The following is a 15,796-nucleotide window of genomic DNA, read 5'->3' as shown; positions in this document are numbered from 1 at the left end:
CATGGAGGAGGGGAGGTGGCAGGGCCTTTTGTGCTTAAGTCTTCTTCGCGCCTGTGAGGGCTTCTTGTCAGCGCCCAAGCTAATACTTAGATCATGGCCACTCTCAAGATGAGTTTGACATTAATGCCCCGCTGTTGCCGCTAAATAGTGACTATTTAGGAAGCTAGCCCCTCTAAATAGGAACATTTTGAAGTTATAGATACATATTTTTTTCAGTAGTTCTAGTCTATCAAAATGATGTAGCTCTGGCTTTTTAAAATTTCAGAATAGAGATATGTGCTAGGCTCTCTTCATGCAATTGATGTGATCTAAAAAATTGTATGTCCATCACCTATAGCAGAAACATTAAGGGAGAAACCTTTTTTTGCCCCCTCTCACTCTGTCTCTCCCTTCTAGCTCCCTCCCTCCCTACACATTCATGTGCAATGCCAAGACACCAGCAACTCTTTTTCTTGAGTCAAAAGAATCCCTCTGGTTCCATAATCAGTAGTCGCCCCACGGTAATCTGTGTATAAGTCCAAAGGTACTCTGGCCGCTGGGCACTTCAGAAATTTGAGATGCTGCCTGCGGGCATGATGAGAATAGCATGGATTTTGGAATCAGACATAAAATGGATTGAAATCTCAGCTCGTGATTTGAGGCGCCCCCCCCCCACTTCTTTGAATGTAAAACGGGAATAATAGCATCTGCATTGCTGGGTGGGTGGGAGGTGTTGACGAGATGTTTCTGAAGGCACCCAGCACATTGGAGACATTGAATACACCATTACCAGATAACGTGACCTAATAAATGAGGAGGTGGACCCCATGACCTCTGTGGCACCCAGTGATTTGGGGTTCCTGTTACGGAGACGTACCGATGCTACACTGCAGCAAACCTAAGCATCGGTGTCCTCACGCCTTCCGTCATGCTGGTTTCGGATACACTGGGACTTGCGGCCGCTTAACGTGCGCTCGAGAATGCAGATGCCACGAGCTATCTAATTAAAACTTCCTCGAAGCTCTGACGGCAGCTCCTTTTGTTGCTTCAGTCCTGTCAAGGTGGGGGCTTTGAAATGACACTATCATGAATCAACATGTTACAGATACGCCCAGGGACGGCTCCTTTGAGCATTTACCGATCTTGCTCCCTTTATGTATTCCCTTCACACTGAAAAGAATTGCAGTTTTCCCCAAAGGCAGCCAAGTAGCAAAAAAGGTTTGGAGAAACTTCATAAGTTTCAGGATGTGTAGGGATGTGATTTTTTTTTTTTTTAATAATAATCTTTGTATCTGTATTTTCTTTTTTGTCTATTTATCATCAGCTCCCCGGAGTTCATTTTCATAAGCGTCGTTCATAGTTAATGCCAGCGTAATTTCTGTCTATCCAGGTATACTCCCACCTCCCAGCTTCGCACCCAAGAAGACGCAAAAGAATGGTTACGGTCCCACTCTGCAGGAGGCCTGCAGGACCCCGCTGCCAATTCCCCTTTTTCCTCTGGCTCCAGTGTAACGTCTCCCTCCGGAACAAGATTCAACTTTTCCCAGCTTGGTGAGTAGCCACTGATAATTAGCTGTGGGGATCAGCTCCGTGGGGCGGAGATTAATCTTGTATTTTGAAGGAGGCGTGTGGTCGTTGCCATGCGGTCACATCACTCTCCATATTGATCAGCCCTCAGCAGTGTAGTTTGATTATAGGCAGTTGAGAGCAAAAGAATGAGAAAAGAGAAAAGGTTTTGTTATTCTCATCAGTAATTTATTTATGTGGTTGATGTAGGTAGGCTCATAGCAAAGAGCAAACCATTCCATTTTTGAGAAGAATGTATTGTTGCTAAGACCTCTGAAGACATAGGTTTATGTCTGAAGAAGTGGCAGCACATCCCGAGTTTGGTCCTCTGCACTGCTCTACTAAGCTGGAAAATAAAGATCCGGTTTTGAGTGAACAAGTACTCCTGGAAATGCCTACTCCTGACATAATGCTTTGACTGGCACAGTGGGGAAAGGAAAAGAATTTGTAAGACAGCCCCTGCTGACATGCTAATGGATTCTTTTTCAGAGAGACAAACACACCCACACAGACTCATAAACAGGGTAGAAGAGAACAATCCAAAGCTTTATATGAAACCATGTAAAAACCGACTGTGATCAGGTAGCAAGTATTATATATAGTTAGAAAAAGGGAAGATCCACCCTGGCTAGAATTACCAGGAAGGGTGGTTGCTGAGCTTTCAAAGACTGATGGAGGGGGAAAAAAATCTTGTCCACTCTCATCTTGCTCTTTAGAAAGGCGGCCTTTTCTGAATATTGTGAATGATAAACAGAGAGTCTTTAAGGACAGGTGTGTGGCTTGTAATCAAGTAAGGCTTAACTTTTCCTTTTTAATTGAGTAGATACTTTGGAAATACTGTATATTATTGGAGTGGACAGGGGTTTTGTTTTGTTTTGTTTTGTTTTTAAGATTTTATTTATTTATTTGACAGAGAGAGAGAGAGCCAAAGAGGGAACACAAGCAAGGGGAAGGGGAGAGGGGAGGCAGGCTTCCCGCGGAGGAGGGAGCCTGATGCGGGGCTTGATCATGACCTGAGCCGAAGGCAGACGCTTAACGACTGAGCCACCCAGGCGCCCCGAAATGGATAGGGTTTTAATAAAAAAGCCTGTTTGGGCCAAGGTGGTTGTGCCCCTTTGCCCTGAAGCTCTTTAGGTGCCATTACAAGCATGCCCCACTGGAGGCAGTGAGACCTGTGTTCATATTGTTCTTTCCCAGCCATAACTCTTTGAGGCAAGAGTTTCTTGTCATGCACAAATGCTTCCCATCTGATCAAAAGCCCAGTTGGACTATTTTGGGCTTTGGCTTTAAAGGGAGTTGTTCCAGATGAGCCCAGGGAGTAATTAGCTCATGCCTGGAAGGTGACACTAGCTTGTCGGAACGTGCCAAGTTGGAAAGCTGAGGCCTAGAGCCTTGCTTTGGAAATGACCCACCTTGCCTCCCTTATTTTTAGCTCTCAGTGTGTTATTCAAACGCTGATGTGACAACCTTCTAGAAAACAGACAGGGAGGGAAGTTGGCAGGGACAGATATGGCCGATACTAATCAGTCCCATTGTCATCCCCATCAAGGATTTGAACAGAGACATGAATTTCCAACCTTTCAGTTCCCTTTCTTTTTTTCCAGCGAGTCCCACCACTGTTACCCAGATGAGCTTGTCCAACCCAACCATGCTGAGGACCCACAGCCTCTCCAATGCCGATGGGCAGTATGACCCGTACACCGATAGCCGATTCCGGAATAGCTCCATGTCCCTGGATGAGAAGAGCAGAACCATGAGCCGCTCGGGCTCCTTCCGGGATGGATTTGAAGAAGGTAAGCAAGGAGGGTTACCGTCTCAAGTTATGCAGTGTGGTTAATGGCCCTCCATACCGAGTTCACGACCCAAGAGCCCACCTGTAAGTGTTTCTACCTCTCTCACTCACTCTGGGGGTTGGGGCTGGGGAACTCTGAAAAGCAGGGTCTGGCTCTTCATTCACCTTGTAGGGGGAAGAGGCTGCTGAAGAAACATGAGTGAACTTGGAGCTGACCGAGTTCCACTCTAGGCTTCTCCCTCTTGGACTTGGGCCACAGCTTCTTGGCATGTGCCTCCATCTTGAGGTTCAGCTGCTGGCTCACCATCTTGGCAGACTGAGTTTCTGGAGAGTTAGTTCATTTCCCTGTGCTAACCTACCCGTGTAGCTCTGGGGGCCTGTGGGCAGCCGGCCTCTCCACTCCAGAATTTTCTATTTCTCAAGCACGAGGTTTTTTAAGTTTATTCAGTTACATCCTTTTCCTTCAGGTATGCCCTTTTCCTTCTTTGCTCACTAATTGTGAATATTTGGGGTTGGATTTTTCTGTTTTGCTCATTTTAATCAGAATATTGGGAGAAGGTAGCTGTGGGCATCGTTGCCAGCCCTCTTCCTAATTTGGTTCATCTCTCTTTCCCTTTGTTCCTTCACTCAGGGTGGGAGCTAGGGAAGCAAGCGGACAAAACGCTGTGGAGGGACAGCCCCACCCCCGAAACTGCTTCCCGAAGTTGGGAACGCTAGGACGTTGGAGTCAGTGCTCATTGACTAGTGGTTAAGCATATGGAGTAACACTACCAGGGTTTGAATTCCAGTTCCCCCCTTCTTCGGTATATGATCTTAGACGAGTTACTTCACCTCCCTGTGCCTCTGGTTTTTTTTACTGACAAAATGAGAATGGTAATAGTACCCAGCTCCTGGAATTACGAGAATTCAGGCACAGATATAAATGTTCACCAGGTAATGTCATTACATGTCCTAGCCTGTAGACTCAGCATCAGCAGTGATGTCCTGGCAGCTGGGGCTCCCCAGCCGGGGATGGGGACTCTCAGAGCAATTGGAGCCCGGGCTATGGCCATAGCCCTAGTTGTGCCTTGTTGCCAGTGACAGACGAGAATGGGGGAGAATGTGGGAGGGAGTCCTGGGTGCTTCCCTCTGCTCCCAGCGCCTGTGAGAGTGGGGAAATAGAAGCCCAGCTGCCTCCTGGGAGGAGAGAACAAATTTGTCTTGTTTTATTTTATTTTTTTTTTAAATTTTATTTATTTATTTGAGAGAGAGCGAGAGCAAGAGAGAAAGTGAGCACAAGCAGGGGGAGCGGCAGGCCAAGGGAGTAGCAGGCTCCCTGCTGAGCAAGGAGCCCGATGCGGGGCTCAATTCCCGGACTCGAGGATCATGACCTGAGCCGAAGGCAGACGCTTAACTGACTGAGCCACCCAGGTGCCCCCAAACTTGTCTTGTTTAAGAAATCCCTACACAAGCTGAGAGGGAAAGAAACAGAATAAAGGCTTCTGCTTTTGCCCAGTGTACTTGCTTATAAAAAGGGTAAAGGGGTTAGTTACAGGGCACTTGCCCCCTGGTCCATCTTCCTAGCGACATCACTCCCTTCACCCTGATTTATGTGTCACTTTCACCCAGTGAGCTACAGTGAGCAAGTCTGCAAATCCATATATGGAACCTGCTGGGACACAGGATTAAGGAGGGATGGAGCCAGAGTTACCAAGAGTGTTCTTCTGGATTTAAGAGCTAGAAATGCGTGCTGTAACCACCCCGGGCAGTCATAGTGGTGGATACATTGACCCGAAGGTGAAGGTGTAGGCAGTTGGTCTTGAACTTTTTTCTAGTCCGTGAGCTAGCCAAGCATGGCCACAGAGCATTCCCCAGCCCGCCTGGTGACGACTCACATATGGAGTGTGTCCTGGGCCATATGCATCTTCTCTGTCATGTGTGTACCTGAGTGAACCGTGTTCAGGACTGAAACTTGTCCAAACAAGCACACTTCGCCTCATAAAGATCCGGGACCATTACAGTATCATCATCAGAGAGCTTTTATTTATTCCATCTGGAACCAAGCTGTCAGCAGCACCACTGTGGAATATCTGGGATGTCAAAGTGACGTTGATTAAAAGTGCTTGCCCACAAGCAGTGTCTAGACTTCTATAAACCCTAATGATTCATAGTGACGTGGAACTAAAGGGCAGAGGTAAAAATCAAATTTGGGGGGTAGAGGGTAGGGACTGCTGTCGATATACTGTGAACACATAACATTTTCATCTTTTGGGAATGTTGCATCAAATTGCTTTTATTCCTTCCAGAGCTATTACATCACAAAAACAAAATAGAGCTCGTGCAATTAGGTGTTTTTAATTCCATTGGGTGAAGGCTTCCACCCCCCCCTTTTGAATTTCTAACTCCCAGGGTTATAGAAACGGGGAAAATTTCACATCTTATGTTTGGACAAAACAGAACCTCCTTATAAGAGTCAGTTAGGTATGTCGTATGCCAGAAAGCAGGATAGAAATTTAAGAAGAATTAGCACAAGTACTCGGGTGAGGTTTTTGTGGGATTTAATTAGCACTTTCCATTTTGAAGGAAGTGGGAGTCATAAATATGTAGATTAGGTACAGGCATGGCTCAGATGCAACCTTTCAAAGTTATTTCAGGTAAATTAATTTCCATCAGATACATTATGCAATCTTAGAGTCAACTTTAATAGCATACATTTAGGGAGATGCTTGAGGCATTTTGAAAATGGATGTCTTTGCCCAGGGACTTTACCAATCATCCCTAATTGCTAGTGCAATCTTAAGCAGTTCATATGGAATCCATAGGAACAGAGCAGCTTATTAATAAATAAATCTGCAACTCACTTGGGTTTCTAGCCCCTGAGTTATACTTGTGATTGAAATCCTGACATGTCTACTGCTAGCAAAGAGACTTGGGGAAAGGGACCTGACCCTGCTCAGCCTATTTCCTGTTCACCAAAAGGTAGAAAATAATTGTGCCTGCTTCAGAGGATTGAAGTGAAGATTAGGTGAGATAAATCCCCGGAAAGCATCTAATGCAAAATGACTTTGAAAGAGGTTATGGTAAGTATTCAGTCAATGGTAGCCATTGTTATAATTGTCATGTTTTGTTTTCTCCTTCTCCCCAAGGGCCGTTACATCCCTGTTTTGTTTATGGCAAAACTGAGACCAAAGAAGTGCCTTGGGGACTTCCGTGCAGCCAGGACTCAGTCCTAAACTCTTGACTGTCAGCCCTCTGTTTTCCTATTCAGTCCTACCTTGACATTTGGTTCTGCCTTGTTGGTCACAGCTGGGCTTTCTTACCTGTGTGAGGCAGACTCAGATCCTTCATCAGTGTGTTCTCTGTTTTCAGTTCTGCTTCCTTTGCTGGTTCAAAGGGAGGTCCTTTACTTCTAGTACCTCTGATAGTACCGGCAGTGGAGAAGAACTAGGATACAGTGCCCAGATGCACATTCTCTGCTCCTAACCAGCTGTGTGTGCCTGGCCGCTTCACTTAGCCTCTCTGGTCTTAATTTACTCTTTTGTGTATTAGTGGTACAAACCCCTGCCCTGTCTGGGAATATTACCTATAAATTTTCTGAAGTGATGAGGATCACTTCCAACAATAGTATACATGAGAAAGTGCGTTGATTAGTATGAAGCTGAAGGTATATGTGAGATGCCAAGTGTGCCATCAGAGGCCTTTGGTTGCTTTATTGGCTGGAAGATGCCCAGTTGTTTCATTCTGTCTAGAGCATGTATGTATAATCACCTGTACCTTAGGGATGAAAGCATGTTTTTCTCAAACATGCAATTTTTTGCTCATTTGGTTCCAGCTTTGTGTCTGTGTAGATTGGACGAGGGGCTGGGTAAACCATTTTAAAACATACCAAAAGGCTTCAACAAAACAACAACAACAACAACAACAACAACAAAAAACAACCCAGAAACCCCTAAATCGGGTCTCTCAAGGGCAAAACAGTCTCCATACTTCTGGTCAGCAGATCCTGTTCCTGAACGTTGTGTGACCTTAAGCAGACCATTTAACCTCTCTGGATTTCAGATTCCTCAGGTGCAGAGATGGCCTAGACAAGTCTCTGTGATTCCTCACAGCTTCACAATTTTAGAGGTAGAGGTAGAGGTATAGGGCGGAAAACGCATGGTGTGCGTTGCCGTTCTGGCTTTGTAAGTCTTGTGTGCCTTTTGCTGTCCAGAAGTATGCAAGCCACAAAACCCACGTTCTGATTTGGTTCAGCTCACTTGGAGCAAGGCCCACTGCAATGGTTCAGGCAAGCCACATTCAGTTTGGAGTTGACGCTGGAAATCAAGGAATCTTTCTTTAGACCACAGCCTTGCTATTGCTATTCACCAAGTGAGAGGGGTTAATTACAGAGAAAAAGAACTACCTCCACTGAAGCCTGCCAGATGCGCTCCTCGCCTGCGTCCCCGGGTCTGCACCGGGATATTGCTGAGGGCAGTGTCTGTAAGTTTGTGCGTATGAGCTGGAGAGGTAGAAGAGACAAACTTCCACTTTCCAGCAGCCTGGTTCCATGTGGCAGCCCTGTGCCGGCTGAGCAGGTGATGTGATGGAAAGGTGTAGCTGGAGGGTAGCTGCATGTTAGCCACGTCTCTTCCCCCAGTTGGCTTCCAGTGTAATCTGCCCCTACTGGCCGTGTCCTGGGGCTAAAGTAACTTACCCCTTTAGAACACTAGGCCACTCGGTTGGGGCATGAGAGGCGTCTGCTCATGTGTCTGCATATTAACATGGAAAGCCATTATTGGCCATTAACGCCATAAACTGATTTCTTACGGGGTGTGGGCCAGAGAGCTCATGGATGGCAGAAGAATGGAGGAAAAGATCTAAAACCCTGGCATTGCTAAGGAAGATGGATGTGAGTGATGGTGTAGCGATAGCCTCAGAAGAGCAGGCACCTTCCAGGAGAGAAGAGGGCCAGACAGGCAAGTCAAGAACTGGGTGGGTTCAGAGAGGGAGGAAGTGCATCCAGTGCAGGCAGGAAGGGAACCGAGGAAAGGCTCCATGGAGAGGCGTTGTTTGAGCTGATCCCGGTGATTTGGACAGGCAAAAATGAGAAGCATCCTAAACAAAGGGAACAGTACAGGGAGAGACTCTGAGGAGGCCAAGTGCTAGGCAGGGCATGCTCGAGAGAGGAGTGCAGGATTCAGAATGGGATAGGAGCACATAAAGGAAGAGCAGGTCAGGAGGTTTATGGGAAGACAGTGTGGAGGCACCTGGGTGGTGGGCTGAGCTGTTCGTCAGATATCTCGTGGGCAGGTAGCTTCTGCCCAAAGCTGATTCAAGTTGAGTTCACTTCTTGGGTGGTAAGTGTAAGCCGTTTAGTGCACATGGAAAGTTATTCCCAAGCCTCCCACTCTCAGACCACAGGGGATAGCTAGTGTGGGGGTAGAGTGTTCGACTTGTGGTCAGGAAAGCTGTGCCCAATTAAGCACCTCTGATGTCTCCACAGGCATATTTTTGTCTTTCAAAAAGTTGTCAAGAGATTACTAAGAAAATGTCATTAAAGAATTTGGTTCCCAGAAAGAGAAATCAGAATACTTAGTCCTAGAAAAGACCATGATTTAAAATTACAGAAAAATAATAAAATATCTCCACTGGCTGGGGGCAGGAAGGGGTGCAAAGAGGGTATGAAGATGGTTCTAAGTTAAAAGAACCAGTCAGAAACAGAAAAGAGGACACCACTTGCTTGTCATTTTGTACACATGGTAGAAATCAAAATAAGAATCTCTATTTCAGTAGATAATGTTTTCTAAACAAGTGTTCTATGACATGTTCATCTAGAATAAGTTGACTGGCCAACAGCCAGCCTCCTTGTTCACAATAATGGGCTCATCTTTGTGCAACACACGTGACAGATGCTAGCAGGGTATAAAACATACATGCAACGCAGTCGCAGCTCTAGAGGAATACAGGAGAATAAAAGAAAGGAGTAAAATGTGCTGGGATGGAACATGTCACAGGCTGCCTGTGGGTAATAGAATTATGAGTCATGTGGGCTGTGGCAGTGAATATGTTTTCCTAACACTTTTCTGTCCTTGAAAATTTTTATTTAGTAATCATGTATTATTTTCATAGGGGAAAAAAGTACGTAGAGGTTGTAGGGGAAAAAAAGAGGTAAAGGAAAAGAGACTCCCTTAGCAAATTATTCCTTATTTGACTCTGACCTATCGTCAAACCAGGAAAAGGTGGGTCAAGGTGAGATTAAGTTACCTGGTAGTATCCCCATAGTGCTGAGTTTCTCCTTCTCTCTCCCTTTTTGTCTCCATAGTAGCCAGCTGTGCAATTCACCTTTTTTTTTTTTTTTTTTTAATAGTTCACGGATCCTCACTCTCCTTGGTTTCCAGCACATCATCGATTTATTCTACAGTGAGTATAAATCAATGCTCTGTGGCTATGACCATGAGAACTGGGGCTCCTTTATCAAGTGTGTCAAGAATAAAATATAAAATAAAATTGCTTCTCCTAGAGAAAGTATGTCCATTGTAAGGGGCTCGATTAATTAGGGAACAAGATTTGAAATTTCACAAAGAGCTTTTGATTATAATGTATCAACCAGTAAATCAGGAACTGACTCCTTTGTTAAAGTGGCATTGTGCTTTGGGTGGTAACTAGTTAGAATGTGTGAGAAGCCTTGGCCACCTGCTGGTAGCCTTAGAAAAGAAAGGCCTTGAACAACTGTCTGCCTCAGTTTCTTTATCTGTCAAGTAGAAAGAATAGCAGCCCCTACCTTGTGGAGTTGTAGTGAGGATTCAGTGTTAGGAAGATGACATTTCACTACAATATAAAGTCCTTGAGGACAAGGACTTTTTCTGTTTTTATTCCAAGCACCTACAACAAAGCCTAGCACATAGTAGATGTTCAAAAAATAGGCTTGAATGCAATAAGAAAATGCATGTGAAGCACTGAATGTGGTGTACACACAGCACAGAGCAGACGTTGGCTCTCATTAGTGTGGGCTCTCATCAATGAGTCGTCTATGGAACAAAAGCCGCGTATAGCAAATATGGTTCTGGATTTATTCAGGGGTGCTTGCCTTTTTATAGCTATATGCATAACTGTTTATCTTAAAAACTTTACTTTGGGAATTCCTATTGGGAAAAAATCATTTTGTTAATTGAGAATTGGAAATTCTTTAGCCCTTAAGTCCATGGAGGACAGATGCTTTAGTAATTCACTTTTTGGTAATGCCAGGTTCCTGGGCTATATATATGTAGCAGGACAAACTATATGGCCCCTTAGAAGCTAAAGGCCATCCCAGAATCAAGTGAAAGAGACCAGGGCCTGACTGTTCTTTCTTAGGCCTATAACGAGCAAACAGACTTCAGGGATTGCTGACATGGTCTTGAAGGACCTTGAAACGATCTCTTCTGCTCCTACCCACCTTGCCCCTCCCCCTCCAGAACACCTCGTTCCTCAGCCAGTCATCTTGTCTGAAATGTCATCACAGAACCCTCACTTTTTCATTTCTTAGAGATTATTGAAGCCTTTGTCTACTGAGAAAGCGTAGAGAGATGACTTTCTGTCAGTTAGTCCATACATTAAGTCCTTTCTTCAAGAGGGGAAATCTGTGACATGGATGCCAAGATGGTACTTTCAAACCCAGCTTGACTTCTTGAACAGGATTTACTGGCCCGCAGTCTGTGCCCGGCTCTGGGCTAAGCCCCAAGGGTGAGATGTAGGTGGAGAGAGGAGCCTGCTTCTGAAGGAGGAAGCCAGAGGCGCTCAAGGACACCTAGGGTTATGAGACTCTACCTTCACAGCGTTGGTGCAGAGCATCTAGGGCAGACATCGCTGTGCCCGAGCCCCTTGTTTTCCCAGTGGAGTTCCCAGAGTTTCCTGCCAACACAGAGAGGGTAGATTCTTCTCAGAAGAGTGAAAAACAGCCAGCCTCAGAGGGAAAGAGCTTGAGCTTCTCCCGCTGTGAGAATTCAGATGGCGGAAGCCGTCCCTGGCGTTTCCTGGGCATACTGCCTTCGTGCAGACCACTGCAAGGCCTTGTAGTCAGGCGCCTTTCCGTAGCTCCTGTTCTGGGTGTGTGGACAGGAAATTTCAAATGATTCTTTCTGAGTTGATAGAAACTCACACATTACCAGAGACCTAGGAATAATTTTCCAATTCCATGTTTAACTAGATAGCCAGAGACCCAGGGCCTCATCTTCGTTTTTTCTCACTGTGTGACTTTGTACAAATGCCTCATTATTCCGGGTAGCTGTCAGTTTTGTCCTTGTTCTCGGGGGCTGGGGGGGTCTCTGGGGTGCCTACAACCTCTGACATTCACCGAGTCGAACGTTCTCCTTTACCTCTGCCTTCTCTGAGCATATAGATTACTTTTGTAGGCTTTTATAAGAAAAAAATAGTCCAACATTTGAATGTTTTCATGCTAGCGTAATCTGCTGATTCCAAACTGTATCTGGCTACACTGCTACCTCCCAGCATGGGCGTGGGGTCCCTTATCTATTATTCACCTCTCAGCAATGATAGCATTCTGAAACTCATGCACCTTTGTAAATGTTAAGGTGAACAAGTTCTTATCTGTTGTCTAAAAAGAGATCGTTGGGGTTTCCTAAGCTGCCACCAACCCAGGCCAAAGAGCCTGTTTAATGGCTGAGTGTCTTAAAGGCCCTTATTGGATAATAATAGGGTTTTTTTCCCTGATACCTAATTCTTGGATATTCAAGAATGCTCATTCTGGCTAAAAATTGCCTTTAATTTTAATTACAAAGGAAAGAAAAGGCCACACGTTGGTAGTTGGTAAACAACTGCCTGCTCATTGCCAACCCTTGGAGTAGAGAAAATCTTAAGGGGCCACATCTGGCATTGGACTGGCTTTCCTGGACGGTAGGGGGCGGCCATTGAGTTCCTGGGGGAACTGCTGAAGGGAGGGAGGCTCCCGGCCTCACTTAGAGTTCCCAGATGTACGGAAGAGCAGCAAACTGGGGGTAAGATACAAAACACATGATTTCCCAGGCTGCTGTCTTGACCAGGGGCCCAACCCTAGACACAGGCGGGGAGAATGACAGACCGTGGCAAAGGTATGGGGAAGGGGTGTTAGGCCCGTGGACACGAGTGTTCAGAGGCAGGGCTCGTCCTGTATGGATGGTTCAGCCTGCTGACAGACCTCCGCTCGCCTCCCAAACACTGGATCACCATGACGTTCTCACCATGAACTTTCTCCTTTGGGTCAGACTCAGAAGTCAGGGGCCTGATTTCGGGAAGGCCTCACCATGAGAATGTAGCTGTAGTAAAAGAGTAGGAGAATGTGCTCGTTCAGATGATAGACTATAGAGCCGGACTACCTTGGGTCCCATCCCAGCTCTGCCTCGTAACAGCTGTGACCATGGACAAATTATTCAACCTCGCTGTGCCTCAGTTTCCTCATTTGCAAAATGTAGGTGAATAGTATTCGTACCTACTCGGGGTTGTTATGAGGATTAAATGACTAATGAACGGAAAGGACTTAGAACAGTCTCTGGCACGTGGTAAGCTTTCAATAAATGCCACTTACTACCTGAGGTGAGGAACTTGGCGGTCATGCTCACAGCTCTACGCCGGGTTCTTAACACAGTGCATGACACATAGCAGGATATCCATAAATGTTTGATAGGTGGTGGTAGTAGGCACGAATAGATGAACACAGATGGACAAAGAGGGATGGATGAATATTCCCAGAGAGGGAAGAGTAAGCCCTGAGGACATCTCCCAGTGTTCTCCTGAAGACTTTTCTTAGATGAGGAGATTGTCCAGCTGTGTGACGTTAGGCAAGGTCTGACCTCTCTGTGCCTCAGAAGGAATACAAACCTACTCTGTAGGGCTCTTGCAAGGATTAAATGGTTTGGCCCCAGTATTCCTAAAAACCAGTTGCTGTTGTTAGAAGCCAGCTGGAGGGAGGGCCCTCCTGGGCAGGATCAGGAGTCAGGGCAGTGGGGTGGGGAGCAGGGGGCGAAGGGAGATCAGACAGGAACCAGCCCCCCACCCGCCACAGCTGATGGGTATAGGGTCTGCGGGGTGTAATGAATCATACCGCTCTGCATTCTGAGCTAATGGAGAAGTAGACCCCAGCGTCAGATGCTGATTTTTTAAAGTAACGGATTTGTCACTGGTAGCATTGGATTAGGACACACATCTAGGACCCAAGGACAAAAAAGAGTCTTTACTGATTTTCACTTGCCTACCTGGCTTCCAGGTCACTGCCCCACCCCCAGGGAAGTGCAAATGGAGGGCGGGGGAGTAGACGGAAGGTAGGAACGCTTGCAACATTGCCCCAGAATGTGGGGGTGTCATCTTTTATGAGAACCCAAAGAGAACAAAAGAAAGGTTCCCCCTGCTGCGGGTTCCCCCTTGGGGAGGAGAGGGGTAGCCTTGTAGTCCCTGGCTGGCAGGTAGCTGTGTCCGTGCATACACAGGGCCCAGTAGGGAGGACTCTCCCAGTGAGAGGGCCCGCAGGCTGCACCCGTACCTCCCCGAGTCCCAGGTAACTGGGGACCGTGAGGTGGGGCAGCGGGAAGATCCTCACAACCCGGGGAGTCAGCAGGCTGGCTGTTGGGGGCTCTCAGCCTCCCTCACTCGGGAGTCCTTCCTGCCCTGCAGCTGCTCCTGAGGCAGCGCCTCAGAGAGAACAGAGGGAGGGGTAAAATGGGCGCTTAGTCCATGAGCGATCCTCCTGCTAGGATCATCACACCTCATATAGAACGCCCAGTCACGTTACAAATTCAGATGGATGACTGATAATTGTTTAGTATAAGTTGTCCCCAGTGTAGCATGGGATGGACTTAAACCTGTATTTTTATTTGCTATATTTGGACATCCCGACCCTGGCTCAGCCCCTCTCGTCACGCCTCCTCCTGAGCACCTGACCTTTTCATCTCCGCATGGGAGCAGGGGGGCTCCTCACAGCCAAAATAGTCGAGTGTTGTTCTCATTCTTCTTGATTTCTTATAATCATATGCTGTTCGTATTTGGCCTTTCTGATTGGTCAAATTAACTGAACCAGTTTATCCAGAAAAATACACCAGGAAAGAAACTCGTAACTCTTCAGGACTGCCGTAAGCATCCCAGTCTGGTGTTCCCCACAGGCTACATTGCCCCATTCTTTGTTCCTCAACTGGTCTAATTTCCCTTATGATTTCCTTACAGCCAGAAGAAAAGTGCCAGTCGGAGGTAAGGAACAGTTTGCTGGTTGGATTTCCTCCTTCGCTATTATCCATTACTTCGCCCCGCTCAACCTGGGAATGGGCTCCTTAAGCAACTCTGTCCCTTGCCGCCTTTAGATTCGCAAACTGCGGCGGGAGCTGGATGCCTCCCAGGAAAAGGTTTCAGCTTTGACCACGCAGCTGACCGCAAACGTGAGTACAAATACTGGGTGCTAGCCACGGGCAGGGGGCAGCCGCTGCTCCCTTCTGCCGTGACGTCAAGGCCGCCTGCCCCTGCGGACCGTGGAAGCAGTCCCGTGGGAGGCTTTAGCCTCGTGAGTGTGAGCCTCCACTCTGGTGCCTCCTGGCTCTGTGCTCCGGGCAGCGTCTTTAAGCCCTGAGCCTGCACTGACTTCTCTTTGCAGCGGTGGACGGTAAGCCTCAGCTCTCCGGGTTGTCGTGTGGTTGGTACTGGAATGTGTTAAGGGCTCAGAAATGTTCGTTTCCCTTTTCTTCCTCTTTCCGAAACTTTTCATCTTCAGCTGGGGGGGGCGGGAGGGGGAGAAAAAAGAAAGAAATCTAAGGCTCCAAAGAAATAGCTGACTGTTCTATAATTATAATATACACAATTATGTGTTCAGGAAGTGCCGCCAACCAGCATTGAATTCAACAACTGTTTAAGTGCCAACTATGCCTCGGGCACCATGGGTTCAACAGCAAAGCAAGCATGATCACTGTCATCCTAGTGTGCTTTCTCTGGTACCTCAGAGAGACAAAACTGTTTTGCTATGACATGATAACTGTTAAGAGAGAGAGAAAGGGAGAAGGTTGTGGGAATATGTAAGGAGGAGCACCTCACTCAGTCTCACGTGTGGGGGGAGATCAGGAAAGACTTCCCGGAGGAGGTGGCATCTGAGGGATGCTGTGTAGGGGAGGATGCATGGGAAGGCAGCATTCTAACCAGTGTGCAAAGTGCATTTGTGCAAAAGCCCAGGGTGAAGATCTTAGTGCATTTGGAAACTCTTAAGTAGCTCAGTGTGTAATTAGAATCTATGGCTTGGATATGGGGAAGAGGCATCAAAGAAAAGCTAGGGGCATGTCCACACATCACAGATGCTCTCAGCTCTTAGGTGGAGAGTTTGGGCTTCCTACTGAAGTTAGTGGAGCCCCATTGGTGTGTTTTAAGCAGAGCAGTGAGGCGGTTCGGTTTGCTCTTCACGAAGCTTCCTGACCGTGGTGTGGTTATGAGATTAGGGGGTCAGAGTAGAGGCAGAGACTTCTGGTCTGCAAAGTAGCCCCGCTGCAGAGCTGTGAGCTG

At 46.9% G+C, this 15,796-nt stretch overlaps 1 protein-coding gene across 9 annotated transcripts in view; it reads left to right on the top strand.

The window, feature by feature from the left end:
- NAV2 (neuron navigator 2) overlaps nucleotides 1–15,796 on the top strand; it is a 711,830-nt gene that overhangs the window by 654,500 nt on the left and 41,534 nt on the right. For all 9 annotated transcript variants that reach the window (XR_013442389.1, XM_078058306.1, XM_036077556.2 and 6 more), the window contains 5 exons: nucleotides 1,370–1,530; nucleotides 3,150–3,338; nucleotides 9,663–9,715; nucleotides 14,483–14,506; nucleotides 14,617–14,691. Coding sequence is in view for 8 of the 9 variants with exons in the window: in XM_078058306.1 (XP_077914432.1) it covers nucleotides 1,370–1,530; nucleotides 3,150–3,338; nucleotides 9,663–9,715; nucleotides 14,483–14,506; nucleotides 14,617–14,691 (502 nt within the window). In the remaining variant the exon portion in view is untranslated. The remainder of the gene's footprint in view (nucleotides 1–1,369; nucleotides 1,531–3,149; nucleotides 3,339–9,662; nucleotides 9,716–14,482; nucleotides 14,507–14,616; nucleotides 14,692–15,796) is intronic.

Source organism: Halichoerus grypus, chromosome 11 (genome assembly GCF_964656455.1).
Source record: "Halichoerus grypus chromosome 11, mHalGry1.hap1.1, whole genome shotgun sequence".
NCBI classification, from domain to species: Eukaryota; Metazoa; Chordata; class Mammalia; order Carnivora; family Phocidae; genus Halichoerus; species Halichoerus grypus.
The sequence above is the reverse complement of the archived record's forward strand: the minus strand, read 5'-3'. Positions and strand labels throughout refer to the sequence as shown.